Genomic DNA, 21,779 nt, shown 5'->3' with positions numbered 1-21,779 from the left:
TGTTAGTGTGTAAATTAGTTTGATATGTTGAAACCACTTTTTTGTTTTCTACATTTTAAGTATTGTTTTTTCTAGTGAAATGTTACATTTGGTTATAAAAGATAGATGCAAAATTGCTGGTTTTAAAAGTAATTGTTAAAGAATGTAACTTTACCTATACATATTTGAGAGAGTCTAATGTCAGGTGAGATGGGAGGGTTTTTATTTGGTAAAGGTATCCAAATGTGAATACAAGCAGATGCATTGATAAAAAATGAGAAAACTGTAAAAGGATTGAAGATCCAGTGGCCCTTCAGTTGTTCCTAAGCTAAAATTCCCAGTACCACCATCATTGCACATCATTGTATTATTAAGCAAACTACTGGTTTTTGTGGTTCAGTGATATTTAGAATCTTTTCTTAATCTGTAGTAGAACATAATTGGCTATTATATAGGTGTAAAAAGCAGCATAGCTCAAAAGTTTATAGGTGATATGTTAGGTTGAATTGTGATTTATTACACTGTCAATAAAAGATTAAATTAAATATGTGACTTTATTAAGTGTACCTATTTTATGCAAACATTTCATTATATACAAGAAAATATATAACATATACTATGTTAGAATATCTTTCTAAGGTTTTCATATGCAGGTTGCTGTGGTTTGATAGGAACAATGTGCACAAAATATGAAATGCTGACTAACTTTTTAATATAAACTCTAATTACTATAGAAGAATGTTATGACTGAATTGATTCTCTCCATTTCCCCCCTCCTTTTTTCCCTTTCTTGCATTGATAGGTGCGTTATCAAGAAATGCAAGAACCAAAATTTATGTATGGCAGCCACTACTCATCACCAGGTTATGTTCTCTTTTACCTGGTCAGAGTTGGTAAGATATAAGTATTTCAGAGAATGTCATTATGGTACTTTTGGATATATGTATGTAACCTCTTTTGTTTTTACAGCCCCAGAGCATATGCTTTGCTTACAAAATGGAAAGTTTGATCATCCTGACAGAATGTTCAACAGGTTAGTTTTCAATTCTCAACCAGCTCAGGTAACTTTTGTGTTTGTCACACTTACAGTGTTGCTTTAAACAACAACTGGTTATTCTCTGTACTATTCTTAACTAGTATTGCAGAAACCTGGAAGAACTGTTTAGATGGAGCAACAGACTTCAAAGAGGTAAATAATCTTCTTGTACTTCAATCTACAGTAAATGGCTTCCTTTATGTTGCTGATTGAGATGCTGCAGGTATGTCATCTAAAAATGAATTTCCATCTAATGGGTCTAATAAGTTACCCCAGGTTTTGGGGCCTGTAACATAGAAAATCCTAAGTTATTAGCAATCCAATTATAAGACTAAGATAATAAATGATATTGGACTTCTTCTAAAAATTTGGAGCCAGATATGACTGGAATAGATTCAATGTGGCAAGATGAAATATATATTCACTGAGAATTTTGCCTAATAGATGTCTCATATTATCATATCACAATAACTAATCATGAGCCTGATTTTCCAGAATATTATCTAAACATCTGCTACTATGTTTCCCCAAAAATAAGACCTCCTGGATAATAAGGCCAATCGGGCTTTTGAGCGCATACATTAAAACAAGCCCTCTGCCAAAAATAAGCCCTCCCTGAAAATATTGCACCACAACAGCAACCATGAGGTGAGCACGCTCACTGCCTCCTGCACCTCAAAAATAATAAGACCTCCCTGAAAATAAGGGCAAGTGCTTTTTTCAAGGAGGGGTCAAAAGAAAATAAGACCCTGTCTTATTTTTGGGGAAACACGATAGATGTTTAAATAAAAACAGGAGTTTGAATCAACATTTGAAACACAAAGATAAGTTGTACAGTGAAAGTTGGTAATTAAATATTCTTTGCTATAGGTAGGTAGAACTATAGATTACATTAAGTGCTACCGTGATTGCAATGGTATAAACACAGTTCAAATAAACAAACCAAGCTTTATGAAACTTGGACTTTCTTTTGTAACATATAAAAACTTTTACCTATGTTTTTTTTTCCTGCCAAAAAATCAGGTAAATGATACTTTATGATATCAGTAATGGCATCACATCTTGAAAAGAAAACCTTGAAGGATATATCTTCAAGATCATTGTCATTTTATACGTAACTGATCATTTCAGTTGCTGGCTTTTATCCAGAAGAATAGTGCATATTGAAGTTTCAGTAATACTCATGGGATTGAGAAATCAATTTTCATGATCTTTTATCCTCTTGCAGGTTATGTAAAGCTGAGCTAGAGGGCATAAAAGCAATTACAGGAAGGAATGAGAATTTTTTCCATTTCTCTTTCCAGTACTAAAAAGCTTCTGTTGTGTTTTATTTAGTGTTTATTTTTTTAATGAATACATGGAATCTTTGCATTAATATGTGCAATTGAGATCTACAACGGTAAACACATTCAAGAAAAGGCAGTCTTAGTGTAGATTAAGATATACTGTTGCACAAAAATATGGATGGTGGCCAATATAAATCTTTGTATCGTGGAATCAAGTGTACTAAATTTATGCACTTCAAGATAATTTATTTCATTTTAAAAGATGGCCAAGTTAACATTCACCTGGCTAATCTGTTGCTGGCAAGTAAGAAAGGTATCCAGTTTTGACTGATATTTTAAGATAAGAAAGTAAAGCCCCACAATACTTGGCCACAGACATGTTTCCTGATACCAAGCTTAATGGTTTACTTGGAATAGTCTGAATCTGACAACTTCATATTTAATGTTAATGCTGTATCTTTGATTTTCTGACATGTTGGTGACAAATGCCCACACTTAAAAATACCTGGCCAACAGTGCATTCTACCAATTCCTACTGTGCATTCAACCGGAAAATGGGATTACTAGGCTATTTTCTGTTAGGAGTTAGTCAGATTTAGATTTTCTTTTTAAAAGAATGTGGTCTGTTGTGTAACAGTTACACTGTTCAGTTATGCTGAAGCTTGAATAAATACTAGTAAATGTTTTGCTGTAATGCTGTTTTGAATATAAATACAATTTTGTTTTATTGCTAACAGTTCCCCATTTTTCTTTTCTTTTTTCTTTTATCCAGTTAATCCCTGAGTTCTATGAAAATGATTCTAGTTTCTTATTAAATAATTTGAAACTGGACTTGGGGAAGACACAAGGAGGAAAGATGGTTGACAATGTAGAACTTCCTCCTTGGGCATCAGGTAAATAGAATATTAGGTGTAACTTTTTTCTATATTCTGCCTCAGAGATTTGCTCTCACATTTTTTTATAAACCTCTGGAATAACATCAATTTTCCCCCTCCTCTGTGCTTTGAAAATAATTATGTCAAAATTCTGAATTGCTGATTAATAAAAGCTTCTTGTGCTTTTTTAATTATGATAGTTTTTTTAAGGGAGACAGGAAAATGCGAATAGAGGTTTGCTGTCCACAATATGCAAGAAATTTATATATTATTTATTTCAGATGCCAGTGATTTTCTCCAGAAGAGTCAAGATGCTTTAGAAAGCCAGTATGTGTCAGAACATCTTCATGAATGGATTGATCTTGTGTTTGGCTATAAGCAGAAGGGCAATGAAGCCACTGCAGCTCAGAATGGTAATTTTGATATAGATATTTACAGTTCTTAGTGGTTATTTATACATTTCAGCTGTATGGATTTCTCTTATATTAGGATTTCTTTGACACGCCCACCCATTATTGAGCATGTAATGTCATAATGTACCAATTTCTCTGCCAAATCTGTTCTAAATTATAAAGCTAAAGAAAACAGATGCAAGCATATTTTAATGGAAAAGATATGTTTTCTCAGAAATAAACTTTGTTATGTTAAGTAGTATTTGCTGTCAGATAAATTTCTACAAGTATTTTTATTTTTGTTGTATACAACTGTCTTTCTTGATTATCCTGATTAAATGTAAGTTTCTATTTACTGTATAAGACACACTGGAGTATAAGACACACAAAATTTTTGAAGAGGCAAATTAAAAAAAAAGTTTTTGCACTCTGCAGACCTCCCAAAAATGGCCCATTTTTCATGAAAATGGGCCCATTTTTTTCAAAAAATGCAGGAATAGTCTTCAGGAGGCTTGTAGGAGGCTCCTGGGAGTGGGGTAAATAAACACAAAATGGCCCGTTTTTTGTAAAATGGGCCCTTTTGTCAAAAAAGGGCAGGCATAGCCTTTAGGAGGCTTATAAAGTGCTCCTGGGGGCTGGAGAGGGCAAAATTTAGCAAAAACAGCACGTTTTTCGCTCATTTCTGCCCTCCCCAGCCCCCAGGAGCACTCTATAAGCCTCCTAAAGGCTCTGCATGGCCATTTTGGTGAAGGGGCGAGGATTCATGAGGCAAAAAAATGCTGTCTTCCGTGTGTAATATGCACCCAGTTTTTCAGCCTCTTTTGTGAGGGAAAAAGGTTTGTCTTATACTCCGAAAAATATGGTAGTTGAAGTTACAGTTAAAGGTCATAATCTTACATAACTATACATGGAAGTAAATTATATGAATTTGGTGTGGCTTGCTTCAATGGACACAGATATATTTCCATTGTAATTAAGATAGTAGGATCCCTCTAAAATAGAGTGGGTTGCTTATGTATACATTAAGAAACCAGACAGAACTATCCATCATATTTGTCTGCTACTTGAAGGAGCAACGGAAGTTCAGTTCTAAGACATGCAATAAAACTTTTATATAATATACAGTACTTTGATTTAGTCGATTTGCATTAAATTTGAAAAAAGTCTGCTGGCTCTATTGGGTTGCAGCTAGGCATTGCTTGGTTTCTTTTTCTTTTTTTTTTTTTTTTTGAATTTTTATTTTATACACATAAGCACATCAACAGAACATATAAACACATTAACAAAAATAACCACATAACTTAAAAACAACATAGGAACAATAAGTTCCATCATATATCATACAGCAGTTCCGAATCGGTTTCTTTACAGTTAGTGTTTTCCCTTCTATACATTTCTATCTTGCGTTCATAATCTCGTTATTCATTATCCATTTTTATATACATTTATTTATTTATACTTAGCTACTTATGATCAAGTATTATTTACCTATATTGTGCTTTATATTTTTACTGTCATTTAATTTCTTACATACATTATAGGTATACATTCACATAGTTATTCTTTTCTTTGCCATTCTTATATTATTATTATTCCATTTAAAAGGTTATAAGATATAATTTGGAATGTATTTGTTTACCATCCTTCACACCTGCTATGACACCACCTTATTTTCTCTTTCTTTTCTTTTCTCCCTCCCTTCCTTCTCTACTTCCTTCCTTCCTCCTCTCCTTCCCCTTCTTCCTTCCCTTACTTCTCCCCTACTCCTACCCTCTGTCTTCTCCTTCTTACCCTCTCTCCTTCTCTTTTTCTCTATTCCTCCCTCCTCTCCTTCTCTTTCTCTCCCTCCCACCCACTCTCCTTACCTCTTTCTTCTTCCCTTACCTCTCCTCCACATCTCACCTTATTTTCTCTTTCTTTTCTTTTCTCCCTCTCTTCCTTCTCTACTTCCTTCCTTCCTCCTCTCCTTCCCCTGCTTCCTTCCCTTTCATCTCCCCTACTTCTACCCTCTTTCTTCTCCTTCCTACCCTCCCTCCTTCTCTTTTTCTCTCTTCCTCCCTCCTCTCCTTCTCTTTCTCTCCCTTCCACCCACCTTTCCTTACTTCTTTCTTCTTCCCCTACCTCTCCTCCACATTTCTTCTTCCTCTCCTACTATCTCTCCTTCTCTCTCTCTTCCACCCTCCACTTCTTTCCTTTCCTTCGTCCCTCCATTCCCTACTTCCTTCCTCCCCTCCTTTTCTTCCTTCTTCCCTTCCTTTCTTTTTCTATTGTTATAGGTGTCTCTTTCAAATCCAGCTTACGTTTTCTTGAGGGTGTTATTTCCACAAGTCCCTTTTTTCATATCATTTCCTTTTGTCTCTATCATTCTACAGTCTATATGCCAGTTATCATTCTGATTTGATTTCACCAATCATGACCCCCTTGTTTTACTCATAATTATTATTTTTCAGAGTTGTTCTATTCTTTCATTGCTTTTTATTTCTTTGCTCCATCCATCTATACCAATTAACCCATATCTGGTCTATTTTCAATTTCTTAGGAATATTAAACATCTGAGCTCTTTTTTTTTAATGCGTCCAGTCCATTCAAGTTTATCAACATAATTGTTATTTCTTGATCCATCTTTAGTTGAGATTGTTTCTTTTACTTCTAGTTTGTATCTGACTTTTCCCTCTTGCCCCTTCCTTCTCTGCTCTCTCTCTTTCTTGCCTCTGTTCTTCTCTCCTGCTTCTTCTGCTGTCTTCTAATGTTTCTTCCTCTTGACCTCTGCATTCTAGTTCCTCTTTGCTTCCTTGTTCTCCTTCCCTATTGCAGTGTTCTTCATAGAATTTGTGTGCTTCTTCTAAATTCTCTATCTTATATCTTTTTCCTTGCCAAGATACCAGAACCCCTTCTGGTACCAACCATCTGTACATTATTCTATTTTTATTTAACTCGTTTGTTAAAAATTGGTATTGCCTACTTTGTTCCCGAATTCTCCGTGGGTTCTGTTTAAGCGTGGTGGGCTCTTTTCCCTGTAGTATAATCGTTTCTTCTCTAGTTTTTTTGTACACTTCATCTCTGGCAGTTTTCTTAGCGAATCTTACATGCACTTCTCTCGGGAGTCTATTTCTTCTTGCGTAGTTAGTATTTACCCTGTAAGCCTCATCAATATTCCCTCTCACTTCCTGTTCTTTTTTTTTGCAGAAATTCAGTGAAGGTAATAATCATTTTTTCTTTCAGGTCTTCCTCCTTCTCTTCTGGTATGTTTTGAAATCTTAGGTAGAATGCCGCTTTTTCGTTTTCAAGTCGGATTATTGATAATTCTAATTATTTATTAAGTTGTCTATATTCTATTTCCATCTTTCCCATCTTCTGATCTGAATGTTGTATTTTTTCTTCCATACATTGAATTTTTTGTTCATTGATTGCTAAGGCATTCTGTATCTTTTCGACTTTACATTCTACATTCTTGATAGTTCCTTTAAATTCTCCCATTTCATTTTTTAATTCTTTATGATTCTTCCTTCACTCTTCTTGGCTTTTTGCCAAAGTCTCCTGTATCAATTGGAGCATCGATTGCATGTTCTGCATCGTTGGTGCTGGTCCCGCTGATTCTGCCATCTTTTCAGCTTTCTCCAACCCCCACGCATTCTTGATTGACCTTTGGTTTGAGAAGGGGGGTGTTGCTGAACTCACATTGGGTATGGTCTTTTTCCCTAATTTTACTGAGATTGCCATTTTTAACCCCCTATTTGTCCTTGCCCACAACTGGCTATAACTTTAACCTTGTTTATACTTTATCAGTAATATCAATAATATAAATAATTGTATAATCCAATATTCAGCAACAATTCAACTATTAACCTTCTTTGATATCACCTTTCAATACTTAAACATTCCTATGCAGTATTCTATTTAATTAATTTGATTAATATATATTATAAATTTATATATCACACTCTTATCTTATATCAATAAATGTTTCTCAATTTTATCGGTTATACAAGTATTCACTTCTGATAATTAGTCTCTCTATGTTCTCTTACGACAAGCTTCACCATTTAAATTTACAGTCCACTAAGTGTCACTCTCTCCTTAGTATCACTGTTAATATCCATGAAGCAAAAGTCTATTTCCAAACAGATCTCTGCTCCTAGTCAGATAAATATCAAATACTTAAAAGTTCAACACAACAGCAGAAGGACTGGTGAGCAGAAAGAAAAGGGAACTCCGTTTACCAACCTGCCTATTAAGCAGTCACTTCTTTGAACCTTCCAACTCTTTTCAGCAACTTTTATCTTTTGAAGTCCATGTCAGGTTTTCGTTCTTACTGTGGCTGATCTTTAGGCTCTTCCAGCTGTCCCTTCCTGTCCATTCTAACACAGCATCTCTGCTCCGCTCATTCTCGGCGAAATTGTACTGTAAAAACAGCCTCTCTCCCAGCTACTTCTTCTTCCGCACACCCTCTCTGCCAGTTTCGCGTTGCTCTCCTCTCTGGATTGTCAGCAATAATAACAAGCATCCGATTTCAACTGCTTCTATCTGTGTTCTTCCTTCTATACGGCCGCCATTGCTAAGGTCCTAACCAAAAGGTAGGATATTTCTTCGCCTGTTTATAGGGTTTCTTCTATCCGCAGGGGATTTGCCTTATCACCCAGCGTCTACAGAGTATCCCCTTTGATCTGCTGATCTCTTCGGGATCAGCAGTGCTCCAAAAAAGAGCCCAAATGAAGAGGTTAGAGTTAGGGGTTAGGAGAGTTCCCTTACCCCGCTCTAAGCACAATGACGTCACCACCGGAAGCCTGTTTGGTTTCTAAGATGCTGCTTGTTTCCTCTACTCTTTTCATTGTCTTTGGAAGCTTCTCCACCTCTCAGATCAATAAGGTTGGACAATGATCTTATTAAGTATTCCTAGTTTCCAGGTGGTCTCCCTGATGTGCTCAGGTTTTGACATACTAATCTGCTGCAGTTTCTGGATTTGTCTTTTATCACTGGTCGGATACTCCTGCTGCTTCTTGGTTCTTAGTATAGCTGTCCCTCCCCGCCTCCCTCCCTTAATGGACATTTGCATTTTCTAGTCATCCCTTCACTGCATTAGTTCCCATAATCAGAGCTTCTGCCTCTGAGAAGTACGCAATATAAGCCTTCAAAGGCACGTAGAGGTGCAGTTAGCATTGTCTGATACAGATAATTCACAGAAGGAGGAGAAATGAGTTAAATTTTTGTTTCAGAGAGCTAGACCTATATTTATATAGCACATGCTGTCTAAGTGTTATAAATTTATATCCTCAGAGATCATAAAGAGAAACTATTTGAATGCTGAACAGTTGTAAAGATTTAGAACTTTAAAGAATTATATTGCAGACAATAAGTGCTATGTCTCTTGATATTGAGTAGAGCTGAAGTTTATTCTGTACAAATGACACAGCAAGTGGTTGTGAGAGATTGCAGAATCCTTCTTGATTAAGAGTCTTAACAATTGTATTTTCAAGTAAGCGGCATATCTCTCTGCTTCTTTTTAGTATTTCATCCTTTGACCTATGAAGGAGGAGTAGATCTAAACAGGTAACTTCTATGTGCTTATAATAAAAATATAGCATTCATTTCCTTCTATTTGTAATGAAAACCTTGTTTTTAATTACAAATTTTATACATCTCCCTTTGAGAAAATGCTATGTATGCTTAATGCCACCCAGAAGAAAAAAAATGTATTGCCCCAAAGCAGTTCTTTAGCATGAATTCTGAGGCGTCTTATATGCACTCAAAGGAGATATTGTGATAGTCTTTAGACAATCTTTAGGTTTGCAAAAGCATATAAAACTCTAAAAAGAATGGAGCGAGATACATGTTCAGAAATAGTATTCTGAAAAGAAAACATGTTCCATGTCCTGAATATTTCAATGCCTGTGGAAGTAAAAGTGGGCATGAAGAGGTCAAGCAATGTCATGGTCTTAAAGAGGGCATGAGTACTTACTTGATTGAAATCCTAGGTAGGATCATTACATACTGCAACATTTTTATAGCCAACTTATGATCCTGTACATTTAATGGGATGCCCATTTGGAAAGCTGCAAAATCCACCTATTAATAATTAATAAAAACCAGTGGCATTGGGCCTTTCTCAATGCCACATTCCTGACTTTGTAAGCATGCTGAGAATAGTCAAAGATTCTATTATGTTTCTACTCCCCTCTGATTCCACGTTTGGTGTTGAGATCCTGGTTTGTCTAAATCAAAGTTTCTGTTCTGAACAGGACAATTTTGGTGTAGACATTGAAGCTCTTTCTATCAAAATAGTTTTTAAAAGGGTGATGTTGGAAAAGACTGATTAGAAAACAGAATACATTTCAATGTAAATTTCTCTTTAGGCTTTCTAGACTTTGCAGGCCATTTTGAAGAGGTTGTGGAAACTGCATATGAGTTGTGTTTCCATAAATTGTGCAATTAGCTAATTAAGATATAAAAGCATATAAAACTCTAAAAAGATAAAACTTTCTATTTACCAGTTTAAATAATATGCATTTTTGGTTAATTCAGTGTTGTAAAGATTCTTAAACTGGAGTTGAAAAAAAACCTTTCAGATTCTCATTCCGTACTGTTTACTAGAAATGAAGTCTCTAAATTCAATATGATTATCTACAAAAAGGAAGAGGATATATAAAAGAAAAAAAAAAAGGAAAAGTACTACTTTTTTAGTTTAGAATTGCCAAGTGCTGAAAAATGTCCTCCTGCCAATATACATCCTCTGATTTCCTGAAGATTTTCTCATGCCACTAAATGTATGCATATGTCATACAAAGGCAAGAGCAGAACAGAAACATCTATAAATATATGTTTAATTAAACAGTACCAAGAAAATGAATTGCCTATAAAATAACTCTAATATGTAAATGCCATTCATTCAAAGACTTCTCTATCCATCCGAAATAACAAAAATAAGAATTAAGAGCAATAAGATATTGTTTGGAAATGGGAGAAAAAGAAAGAAATACAACTGAGTAGGGATAAAGGAAACACATGAAAACTTTAAAGAGAAACAAAGAAAAAGAAGGCCTATTTGGTGAAAAGGGTTAAATTCACCAGACAAGCAGCTCCTTCAAAGCCAAAGTCTATTTCAGTAGACTGAAGTCAGTCTTCACAGCCATCCTTTCAACAACAATGTTTGCATCCCCTTTGCATTTCCTGCCACACAGAGTTGTTTATTATTATTATTTCGGGTGGAGAGAAAGCCCTCATTTTCCTATTATGTTAGAAATAATTCAGTAGACATTATAGTTCCTGTCACAGAGATAAGGAGAGAAATTCTGTATCTTGAATCCTATCAGCTTAAACTATGAGAATTATTATTGGTAGAAACATACAGCTTTAACCTAGTATAGTAAATATGCCCAAAGGTGCTTTTTTCCCAATAGACAACTGGACCTTCTTGTTTTTTTCTTTGGAAATGTTTCACTTTTCATGCAAAAAGATTTGTCAGTTTTAACCAACTAGTGGGGAATTCAAGGATTTATACTCTTTGCAGTCATTTGGTTGTTAGCATTCTGAGGGAAGGTTGTCAGCTCTCAAGAAGAAGCTTCTTGGATAAGAAGGGAAAATTTTTCAAAGAAAAAAACCAGGAAAGTTCAGTTACCTTTTTGAAAAAAACACCTTTGGGACAACTATCGCCTGAATGATTGAGAATCTCCACAGATACTGGTATATAATCATATTATATATCTATATACCTATATATCTATGATGGTTTTCTTGGTACAATGTAAGATTTTTTTTTCTTCTGAAGCATTATGGACACAAATGAAAGAGTAGCTCTGTTGACGCAAATCTTGGAATTTGGACAGACTCCAAAACAATTGTTCACAATCTCACATCCAAGAAGGATAATCCCAAAGTTAAAAAGTTGGTCTCGAGCATCCAGCCATAGCCCTTCTGTGACTGAATCCTCAGGTAAGTTTAGTAAACTTTTAGATTCTGCTTATTGTTCAGCTTATTGTCTATTTCAATAGACTGAATTCACTATTAGGTTTGAGCCTCATAGAATAACTTCTGACCATGATTACCTATAAGAATGAAATTGATAATGTGGTGCCTACTGGTAGACATTATAAGATACTTGTTTTGGGGAGGCAGGGAGGCTTATTTAAGAGAGAAAAGGGGACAGAAGGGATTGTGAAAAAACCTGAATTGTCTGTTACCTGAAATAACATCTAATAATAAATGTACATTTTTGACTTTCATATAATCACTTTGATTTTACATTATTATCATGTTTGTCAGTCTCTCCAGGTGATGAATCTTTTGAGGATCTGACAGAAGAAAGCGTCTTACTTTCCTGGAATAACATGGCCAGTTTAAAACTTGATGGACAGTACAAGATCCACAAAGGGTAAATTTAGCAGCCAGATGGGCAATAGTATAAAATGAAACAATAAATATTGTAAGTCATCTCAATGATCTGTAACCCTATTACAATAAGTGAAATGCTTAGTGTAGGGAAGGAAATTTCTTTTCTTTTTTTGTCAATCAATTTTTATATTATTCAAAATATTAAAATAAAACTCCAGAAAATGGGAAACATACAAAAAACGGACTACATCAAACAGTACATAAAAAATCCAAACAGACACACACATAAAGTGTCCCCCTCCCTAGTTGAATACTAATACGCTGTCCGAAGACGTCTATGTAGTCATGTGACCAGCATGACTAAACATCAAAGACGCACTGAATGCTGTTACCTTCCCACCAAAGTGGTTCCTATTTTTCTACTTTCATTTTTACATGCTTTCGAACTGCTAGGTTGGCAGAAGCTGGTACAAGTAAGGGTAGCTAACTCCATTACGCGGCCCTAGGGATTTGAACCACCAAACTGCCGACCTTTCTGATCAACAAGCTCAGCGTCTTAGCCCCTGAGCCACCACATCCCTCATCTTTGATGCCAAACCAGCTGTCTTTCAGCAGGGAAAAAAGCCCTGAAGAGTCAGGATACCATCAGGAACAAAAATTTCTTTTGCTCAAACAAGTCTCAGATATGTAATCTGATATAAAAGCTGATCTTAATATATTGCCCTTTGTTCTTATTAATGGTATTTTCACACTTATAAAGCAATTAAATATTTGCGATGAATGTCAAAACATTGAAAGAATAAAAAAGAGCCTAAAACAAGGTACTGAAGCTAATGAAGAGATGTTGCTGATCTACATTTCATGAAATAAATGGTGTTTTCCTTCTGTTGGCAAACATTGGGTGGTATCCCAAATAACACAGCTGGAGAAATATTTTCAGACAATGGCAGAAAATGCTTCCTGGATAAGAACATGAAGTTGATTGTTTTAAAAAAAAAACAAACTGTCAGGTTCTTCAGAGCTTTGAACTGAGCCAAGGAGATGAAAAAATAATTTTGGTGCAATTAAATGTTGAAATTTTAATTCAGGCATCACCAGCACTAACTGACTACTATTGGGAAGTTCATTTCACCATTTTCATTTTGAAAACAGAGCTTCTGTTGAACCTGGAGTGGGATGAGAAATCACCCTAAACTTTGAATTGATGTGCCTGCAATTTTGAAATGTTCTAAATATTATTTTCTTTAAGACTTCTATCGATGAGATGCTTACTTTAGTTACTTTGGAGTAAATCCAAAGTATTTAGGAATTCTAAATTTGTTTGATATTCAGATGTAAATCCATTGAATACAAATGGATTTACATCTGAATATCAAACAAATTTAGAATTTCAGCATGGGTTAAATGTAATGAGTAAAAAGCCTTAGTTAGAGACTTCAGGAAGCACTGGTATATGTTTTCAATCAGCCTGAAGTAACTAAATAAATATCACAATTTTGTTTTGAAAAGGCCAATAACTGGAATTGCCATGTGTTCCACTTCTAACCAATCTTCCATCTTTACTACATCTCAAGGTGAGTAATACTTTATCAGGTGCCTGCTTTCAAGTAATGTGAAATGTTGGTAATTCAAATTGGTTTACTATAGGTTTGGCATATGTTATGGTCTGAAGAATTAAAATGAAATTAAAAATTCAAAGAGTCACAGATTATCTGAACATTTTAATATGTATATATTATTAAATGTATGTATGCATGAACAAAAAGGAAGGAATATGTTCTATAGTTATGTGCAACTACAGTAAACATCACATGGTGCAGAAGTTAATTTCCTAAAATAATCAGAAGTGTGGACAAATTCCTGTTAAACTATTAGAAGTTAGGGAAGCATAGTACTTTCAGTAGGTGAAAAATAGTAACAGAAGCGGCTTTATACAAGGACAAGATAGAGATTGGCATGCTTACTGTGAATACCAAGTTTTGCAAAAATAGATTTAATTGCATATATAGAACAATCTATACTCCGTCCATGTTCAGTAAAAATAAATCTAAAATGAAGTTGAAGTTTATCCTGTGAAAGCTCATTCAAAGAGAGTAATGTTTTATCTTTAAAATATGTATTTATATAGCAATATAAAATATATAATACTTTTTCATTGCTTAACAAATGCACTTATTACTTATGCATCAGTATACAGGACTGCACAGACTTTTTGCCAACTGAAAATCCGTATCCTCACTCAGTTGATGCCTTTCAATGACCACAGTTCTTATTCTTTTCATCTGATCATTTACATTAGATTCAACTTTGAAGATGTTTTCGGCAGATTCAAAAAAGCTTCAGAGGAGTGTGTCTTTCTCAAACATGGTCAGTTCTTCCAAGGCTTTAGCCTTTTTATATTTGGTTGGGACTATAATTCAGAAAACAGTTGAAATTTATGCAGGCAGAATTAGAGGATGCTGATTTGCGTGAAAAATAGAAGTAGGTTTCAAAATATACAAAGCTTCTTGATGCCCAATCTTAAGCCTTTGAATCTGGCCAGCCAACACAATATTCCTTTTAAATCAAAGCCAGGAGACTGATATTATATAGGGCAGTGATAGCTAATCTTTTTGGCGCCAAGTGCCGAAAAAGCATGCGTGTATCCATAATATAATGTGCACATGCCCCTGTGTGTGCACTACCCAGTGCATGCGTGCGCAGCCCCTGTGTGGCCCCACTTATGTGTGTATGATCCCCATGTATGCCCTGCATGTGTGCACAACCCTGCCCTTGTGCATGTGTGTCCCCATGCATGTGCTTCGCACGGCAGAAACCCAAAAATTAGCTGGCCAGTGGAAGGCACGCATGCATGCACAGCAGAACTGAGCTGGGGTGATGGCTTGCATGCCTGCAGACCGGGCTCTAGGTGCCACCATCACAGATATAGGACATACAATCTCCATTAGGAACACATAGTTACAATAAAGTCCTGATGTAGAGGTGGTAGCCAGACAGATGGCTCTTTTTTTTTCTTTTTTTCTTTTATCTATCTTTGAAGATTTAGGTCGGAGTGTCAAAATCGCGATGACACATTGTCGTCACGTGACATATAACTTTTTCCCACTTCGCTAAAATGGGGGTAGTCGTGGCCATTGCATGATGCATCTGGTTCGTGGCCCGTGAATTTGACATCCCTACTTTAGACACACAAAAATAATTTCATATGTTTAATTACTTCAAAAGCCATCAAATACAAAATATGTTGTTTCAAAATATATTAGTATCTTAATATATATATATTTAATAATATGAACCAACACTTGTTGATTTTGTTGCAGGCTTTGTCGTCTTGTTTAATCTTACCAGGGAATAGCATCGTTGTATGTTCTTCATGGGACAATAATATGTATGTGATTTTACACATTCCTAAATGTACAGCACTGGTTCATGATTTCTTTAATTGGGGCCAGTCTTTCCATGAGCTAAGTTCAAGTGAATTTGAGGAGGCAAAAGATTGTCCATGTACATGAGTAATAGAATAGAATGGAATTCTTTTTGGATAAGTGTGATTGGATATAATTGGATATAATATTTTGCACAATGGGTTATCCCAGTGACCAGATCTGACCAGGTTTTCCTGGCAGAAATAGTTATTTCTACCATGGCTAAATCTTTGAATGAGGCAGCTATTAGCAGCTGATAAATTTATTTATTTATTTATTTATTAGACTTATATATCGCTTCATAGGGCTTTCAGCCCTCTCTAAGCGGTTTACAGATTTTTTTAGCAAATTGAGTCAGCAAATTGCCCCCACAGTCTGGGTCCTCATTTCACCCACCTCGGAAGGATGGAAGGCTGAGTCGACCTTGAGCTGGTGAGAATTGAACCGCTGAACTGCAGATCACAGTCAGCTGAAGTGGCCTGCAGTACTGCACCCTAACCACTGCGCCACCTCGGCTCATGTTGGCAAATGGCAAATGCCAGCAGGTTGTTAAGGAGAGATTTTTATGTTACACAATCTCCTTACACTACTTCTTAAATTAGCCTTTGGGAACAACGGAGATTAACAAAAGATTCAATTACCAATTGATGCAGTTTTATTCTTTATCTCAGAGAACAAATGTTAATTGCTGGCATTGCAATATTGGCCTCATTAGAAGATCTCCCACTGAAACTAATAAGCAGGACAATCCCAAGTTTAAATATTTTTTTAAATACTTTAAAAATGGGAAAATGAGAAGAAGTACATTTTGATATACCTGAATAATAATACTCTCCACAAAGTATTCAAATATCCCTTTCCTTTTTTTATTTCTAAAAGCTATTTCTATTCAGTAGCCTTTGGAAGGCAGCAGGACACCTTAATAGGACATCATGATGCTGTCAGCAAAATCTGTTGGCATAATAATCGTTTGTACTCTGCATCTTGGGATTCAACCGTAAAAGTAGGTATGATTGCAATAGAAGACATTTTTCTGGTCATTATTTCCTACCAAGTCCCCTCTAGATACAATATAAGCTGACTACAATTTTCAGGATTTAACTTATGCTGACTAAAAACTTGGATTGTTGCAATCAAGTGCCTGTGGAGAGCAGCTAATTGTAGAAACATCATATATCTGTAACAGAACTTTGTAATTAGATAACTGAGACTATTCCAAATCTGTCCCTTTTACATTAGGTTTCTATTATGGTGCCAAAATTTTCCAACTATAAACTGGGTAATAGCATCTAGTTTGTCTCATGGGCTGTGTCTACTTGAGATATCTAATCATCTCTAGTTGATAGTGCTTCCTGTGGTGTTTATAATAGGTTAGGTAGAGTATGGCCTCATGGATGATCCATTATTTCATGTACTACTGATAGATCTCTTCTTGGAAAAGTAGCCTAAGAACAAATCCATTAGATAAATTGATTGACAAAAAGTTCTTCATGGTAGAATATTAATAGTTTCAAACAACTACAGAGATGGCTAAGAGATCTAAGGTGGCTTAGATGCATAGACTTTGAATTGTTTAATATGTCAGGAACATAATATACATTTATAATATAAATGTATATTACAAATATATAACATAGCAAACCATATGGAACAAAGCATATGACTTTCAGTAAGCTATCTTATAGCTTACATGTATAATGTTATTGAAAAATAGAAACACAAAAATAAATGTAGAAATTTTATTTTTTGCAATCAAATATGGTAAGTCAATTTTACCAGTTCAGCGGGTTCTGAATATTTTTACTGACCATTCGTCTGTTGTAGGTATTACCAAATCCTTCTATTTTTGTATGTGCAATAATCTTACTGCAATGCTGTATAAAAAAGTGTTCCACAACTTTTTTCCCCAATTCCTTATGTCTTATATGAATGGCATAATGAGTGAAAGCAATGCTTATATATTTCTAGTTGCTATGTATCTTATGTTCCAGGTGTGGCACTGTAATCCAACAGAATTATTAAACACTAAGAAACATTTTGAATTGCTTGCTGAATTGGAACATGATGTTAGTGTAAGTATAAAGATACATAACAATTTTCAGATTGATTGCCTTTGAATCTTGCATCCAAGGATCAAAAATTTGATCAAAGATATCTGCAGCATATGAGAAGAAAAAAGTCAAGATAGTGGCCACAATGATGCAGGCAGGCAAATCTGCCTAGTTTTACATGTGACAGAGATTAAAAAGTAGAGTTTTGATCGTACCAACGTGTCCGTCTTGATTTTTTTAACCATTCTGAGGCTATCTCTGTAGAGATTGCAGAAGCCTTTGCAGACAAATTCCATATTTCTTGTGCTCATTTTGTCTGTGAAAGCAATTCTTCATTGAAACACCCCCAGTTAGGGAAAGTATGTATGCATATAATTTTAAATGTTCAAATGATTGAGGCATAAAGATTCAGTATATTAGGAAATGTGTGGAAACTTACTTATCATTTTACATATTATTAATAATGTGCAATTAAATAACAGTAACATAATTTCTTAGGTAACAACTATCACCTTGAATCCTGCATATACTCTGCTAGCATCCGGAACAAAGGATGGAATTATTAGTATATGGGATGTTACTGCTGCTTCTATAGTGCATCGTCTTCCGTGCCACTCAGGAACTGTTTTGGATGTTGCCTTCAGTCCTGGTATGGGAAATTCAAATTTTCTTCTTAAAAACCCACATACCATTCTGTCAAGGAAAACACTCACTCAGATAAATAATGAAAGCTATTATCTAATTCTGGATTGGAAACATACAATTCCAATACAATACTTGTTTGTGTTTCTGAGGAAAGAAGGGCCATCACAGGTAATCTTTGACTTACAAACATTCATTTAACGATCATTTGAAGTTATAACAGCACTGAAAAAAGTGACCTATGACTTTCACTTACAACTGTTGCAGCATCCCCATGATCACATGATCAAAATTGGGACACTTGGCATAAAATTATGATTGTTGCAGTGTCCTGGGGTCATGAGATCACCTTTTGCGATCTTGCCTTGCATATCTATGTTACTATCTCTTGGGAAATTGTTTGCTGCAATGTTTAAATCTATTTCGAACAGCAAACGAAATGCATTTACCCACTTGGACCATGAAGTTGCCTTCCTGTTTCACTTTCTTGTACTCTGGTTTCTCTTCAGATTGTATAAATCTTTCGCCTTTTTTTTCTATGTTAGTAACTTTGTAGCATATTAGTTGTTTCAGAGAAGAAAGACATCAACTTATAGCAGTAAAAGTTTTCTAGCGGCAGATATATTTCCTTGCATACAAGGAATACATAGAAGGTATATATTTAGAGTCACAACCCCTGGTAAGCCCCAATTATGGGAGGAAGCTAACTGCTTCCATCATCTGTCAATCGACTCATCACAAGAGTCCATCACGACAGAAACCCAATATTTTTACTGTTGCCTTTGTTGGGGCTTACCAGGGGTTGTGACTCTAAATATATACCTTCTTCCCTGGCTTCAGCTGATAAGGAGGAGACCTGTGGCTTAGTGGCTAAGATGTTTGCCTAAGATGCAATACAGCACAGGTTCGAATCCCAGTAAGGGTATGGCTAGCTGATGAGAGCTAAATAGCTTGAAATAGATCTATACTAGTCTCCCTTTATTTATTTATCAGCACAAATAAAAAACACAAATATAACAAAGGCAACAGTAAAAATATTGGGTTTCTGTCATGATGGACTCTTGTGATGAGTCGATTGACAGATGATGGAAGCAGTTAGCTTCCTCCCATAATTGGGGCTTACCAGGGGTTGTGACTATCTATCTATCTATCTATCTATCTATCTATCTATCTATCTATCTATCTATCTATCTATCTATATATATATATATATATATATATGTTTTCTGAGGTTTTCGCGGGTGTTAGTATGTAGGTCTCTAGTTGTTCGGGTTTTCTCCCGCGTAGAATTGGAGATGTCTTGCCGACGTTTCGACGAAGTCACATTCGTCATCTTCAGGCTGCTGCTGACTACTTCAGGTTTGGTGTTTCCAGGAGTAGTGTGGGATCTTGGCTGTTTTGTTCCTTATAACTGCTGGTAGGGGATTAAATTTTAACTGCCAGTAGGGGATTAAGTTTTAACTGCCAGTAGGGGATTAAAACTGATTGAATGGGGGCTTGGGTGTGTCTTGATTAGGTGGAAGTGTGTCATTATTTGGTGGAGGGGTGTTCTGTTCTGATTGTTTGGAGGGTTGTGTTTCCTGTGAGGGTAGGAGGGGTTTTGAAGAGGCTGATTGTGCTTTAGCAGTCTGGCTTCTGGTTCTGGGTCGTGCCTCCTCATCAGTTTGTGTTTTTGGTTGTTTTCTTTGTGGATGTTTTTTGGTAGTATTCTGTGTGGCTATTGTGAGTGTGGGCCTGGTCTCATTCTTCATGTTTGGGATTCGTTTGTTGATGAGGGCGGGTTTCCAAAGGGCTGGCAGGCGGGAGGTGTCGTCTCGCCTGTTCATGCTATGTGGGTGTTTTTCTATTTCGATAGCTTCCCTGATTATACGGTTGTTGAAGTGTTCGGCCTTGGCGATGGTTCTTGTCTTATTGAAGTCAATTTTATGTCCTGTGGCTTTGAGGTGTTGGACCAGGGAAGAAGTTGGTTCTTCTTTTTTGATTGCATTTTTGTGTTCTTCAATGCGTGCACTTATTCTTCTGTTGGTCTGTCCGATGTATGTGGCGGGGCAAGTAGTGCATGGGATTTCATATACTCCTTGATTTTCTAATTCAATTTTGTCTTTGGGGTTTCTTAGGATGGTGGATATTTTCCGGTCTGTGCAGAATGCTGTCTTGATGTTGTGTTTGTGGAGGATTTTGCTGATTTTGTCTGTGGTGCCTTTTATGTATGGGAGGAGGGCTTTTCCATTTTCTTGTTCTCTGTCCTGGACTTTAGTGGGGGTTTCTTTTTGGATTAGGTTGGTGATCTTATTTCTTTGGAATCCATTGGATGTCAGTACGTTGGTGAGAGTGTGTAGTTCGGTTTTTAGGTGTTGTTCATCAGCTAGGCGTTTTGTTCTGGAGATGAGTGTCTTGGCTACGGAATTGATCTGGGCTGGGTGGTGGTGTGAGAGTGCGTGCAGATAGCGGTTAGTGTGTGTTTTCTTCTGGTAGATGGTGTGTCCTAGGGAGCCGTTAGATTTCCTGTAGACTAAGACGTCCAGGAAGGGGAGTTGGTTGTTTACTTCTGTTTCCATGGTGAACTGTATTTTGGGGTGTAGGCTGTTGAGGTGTGTAAGGAAGATGTCCAGTTGTTCTTTCCCATGTGGCCAGATTATGAAAGTGTCGTCTACATATCTGAGCCAGAGTTGGTTGGTTAGATCCAGGATGTGTTTGGGGGGGTTGTATTTGTTTTGGATAGCTGTTAAGGCTTCTTTGATTGGTACTTGGGTGAAGAGTTAAAGAAGCCTTAACAGCTATCCAAAACAAATACAACCCCCCCCCCCCCCCAAACACATCCTGGATCTAACCAACCACTGCCTATCTAACACATACTTTATTCACAATGGACAAAGATACAAACAAATGGAAGGAGCACCCATGGGATCACCCCTCTCACCTGTCATTGCCAACCTCTACATGGAAAACTTTGAAACCCAAGCTCTAGAAAAATCTGATCACAAACCTAAACTCTGGCTCAGATATGTAGACGACACTTTCATAATCTGGCCACATGGGAAAGAACAACTGGACATCTTCCTTACACACCTCAACAGCCTACACCCCAAAATACAGTTCACCATGGAAACAGAAGTAAACAACCAACTCCCCTTCCTGGACGTCTTAGTCTACAGGAAATCTAACGGCTCCCTAGGACACACCATCTACCAGAAGAAAACACACACTAACCGCTATCTGCACGCACTCTCACACCACCACCCAGCCCAGATCAATTCTGTAGCCAAGACACTCATCTCCAGAACAAAACGCCTAGCTGATGAACAACACCTAAAAACCGAACTACACACTCTCACCAACGTACTGACATCCAATGGATTCCAAAGAAATAAGATCACCAACCTAATCCAAAAAGAAACCCCCACTAAAGTCCAGGACAGAGAACAAGAAAATGGAAAAGCCCTCCTCCCATACATAAAAGGCACCACAGACAAAATCAGCAAAATCCTCCGCAAACACAACATCAAGACAGCATTCTGCACAGACCGGAAAATATCCACCATCCTAAGAAACCCCAAAGACAAAATTGAATTAGAAAATCAAGGAGTATATGAAATCCCATGCACTACTTGCCCCGCCACATACATCGGACAGACCAACAGAAGAATAAGTGCACGCATTGAAGAACACAAAAATGCAATAAAAAAAGAAGAACCAACTTCTTCCCTGGTCCAACACCTCAAAGCCACAGGACATAAAATTGACTTCAATAAGACAAGAACCATCGCC

The 21,779-nt window shown here is 36.4% G+C and overlaps 1 protein-coding gene across 1 annotated transcript in view; it reads left to right on the top strand.

Moving 5' to 3' along the window:
* NSMAF (neutral sphingomyelinase activation associated factor) overlaps positions 1 to 21,779 on the top strand; it is a 47,928-nt gene that overhangs the window by 19,941 nt on the left and 6,208 nt on the right. Inside the window, exons 15-28 of the mRNA XM_032223370.1 lie at positions 782 to 872; positions 949 to 1,012; positions 1,117 to 1,168; positions 3,074 to 3,194; positions 3,458 to 3,589; positions 9,073 to 9,115; positions 11,331 to 11,494; positions 11,825 to 11,933; positions 13,403 to 13,467; positions 14,193 to 14,260; positions 15,214 to 15,281; positions 16,198 to 16,321; positions 17,310 to 17,390; positions 17,868 to 18,018. Coding sequence (XP_032079261.1) covers positions 782 to 872; positions 949 to 1,012; positions 1,117 to 1,168; positions 3,074 to 3,194; positions 3,458 to 3,589; positions 9,073 to 9,115; positions 11,331 to 11,494; positions 11,825 to 11,933; positions 13,403 to 13,467; positions 14,193 to 14,260; positions 15,214 to 15,281; positions 16,198 to 16,321; positions 17,310 to 17,390; positions 17,868 to 18,018 — 1,333 coding nt within the window. The remainder of the gene's footprint in view (positions 1 to 781; positions 873 to 948; positions 1,013 to 1,116; positions 1,169 to 3,073; positions 3,195 to 3,457; positions 3,590 to 9,072; positions 9,116 to 11,330; positions 11,495 to 11,824; positions 11,934 to 13,402; positions 13,468 to 14,192; positions 14,261 to 15,213; positions 15,282 to 16,197; positions 16,322 to 17,309; positions 17,391 to 17,867; positions 18,019 to 21,779) is intronic.

The sequence above is a fragment of the Thamnophis elegans genome, chromosome 8, assembly GCF_009769535.1.
Source record: "Thamnophis elegans isolate rThaEle1 chromosome 8, rThaEle1.pri, whole genome shotgun sequence".
Taxonomy (NCBI): domain Eukaryota; kingdom Metazoa; phylum Chordata; class Lepidosauria; order Squamata; family Colubridae; genus Thamnophis; species Thamnophis elegans.
This window is presented reverse-complemented; position numbering and strand designations above follow the sequence as displayed.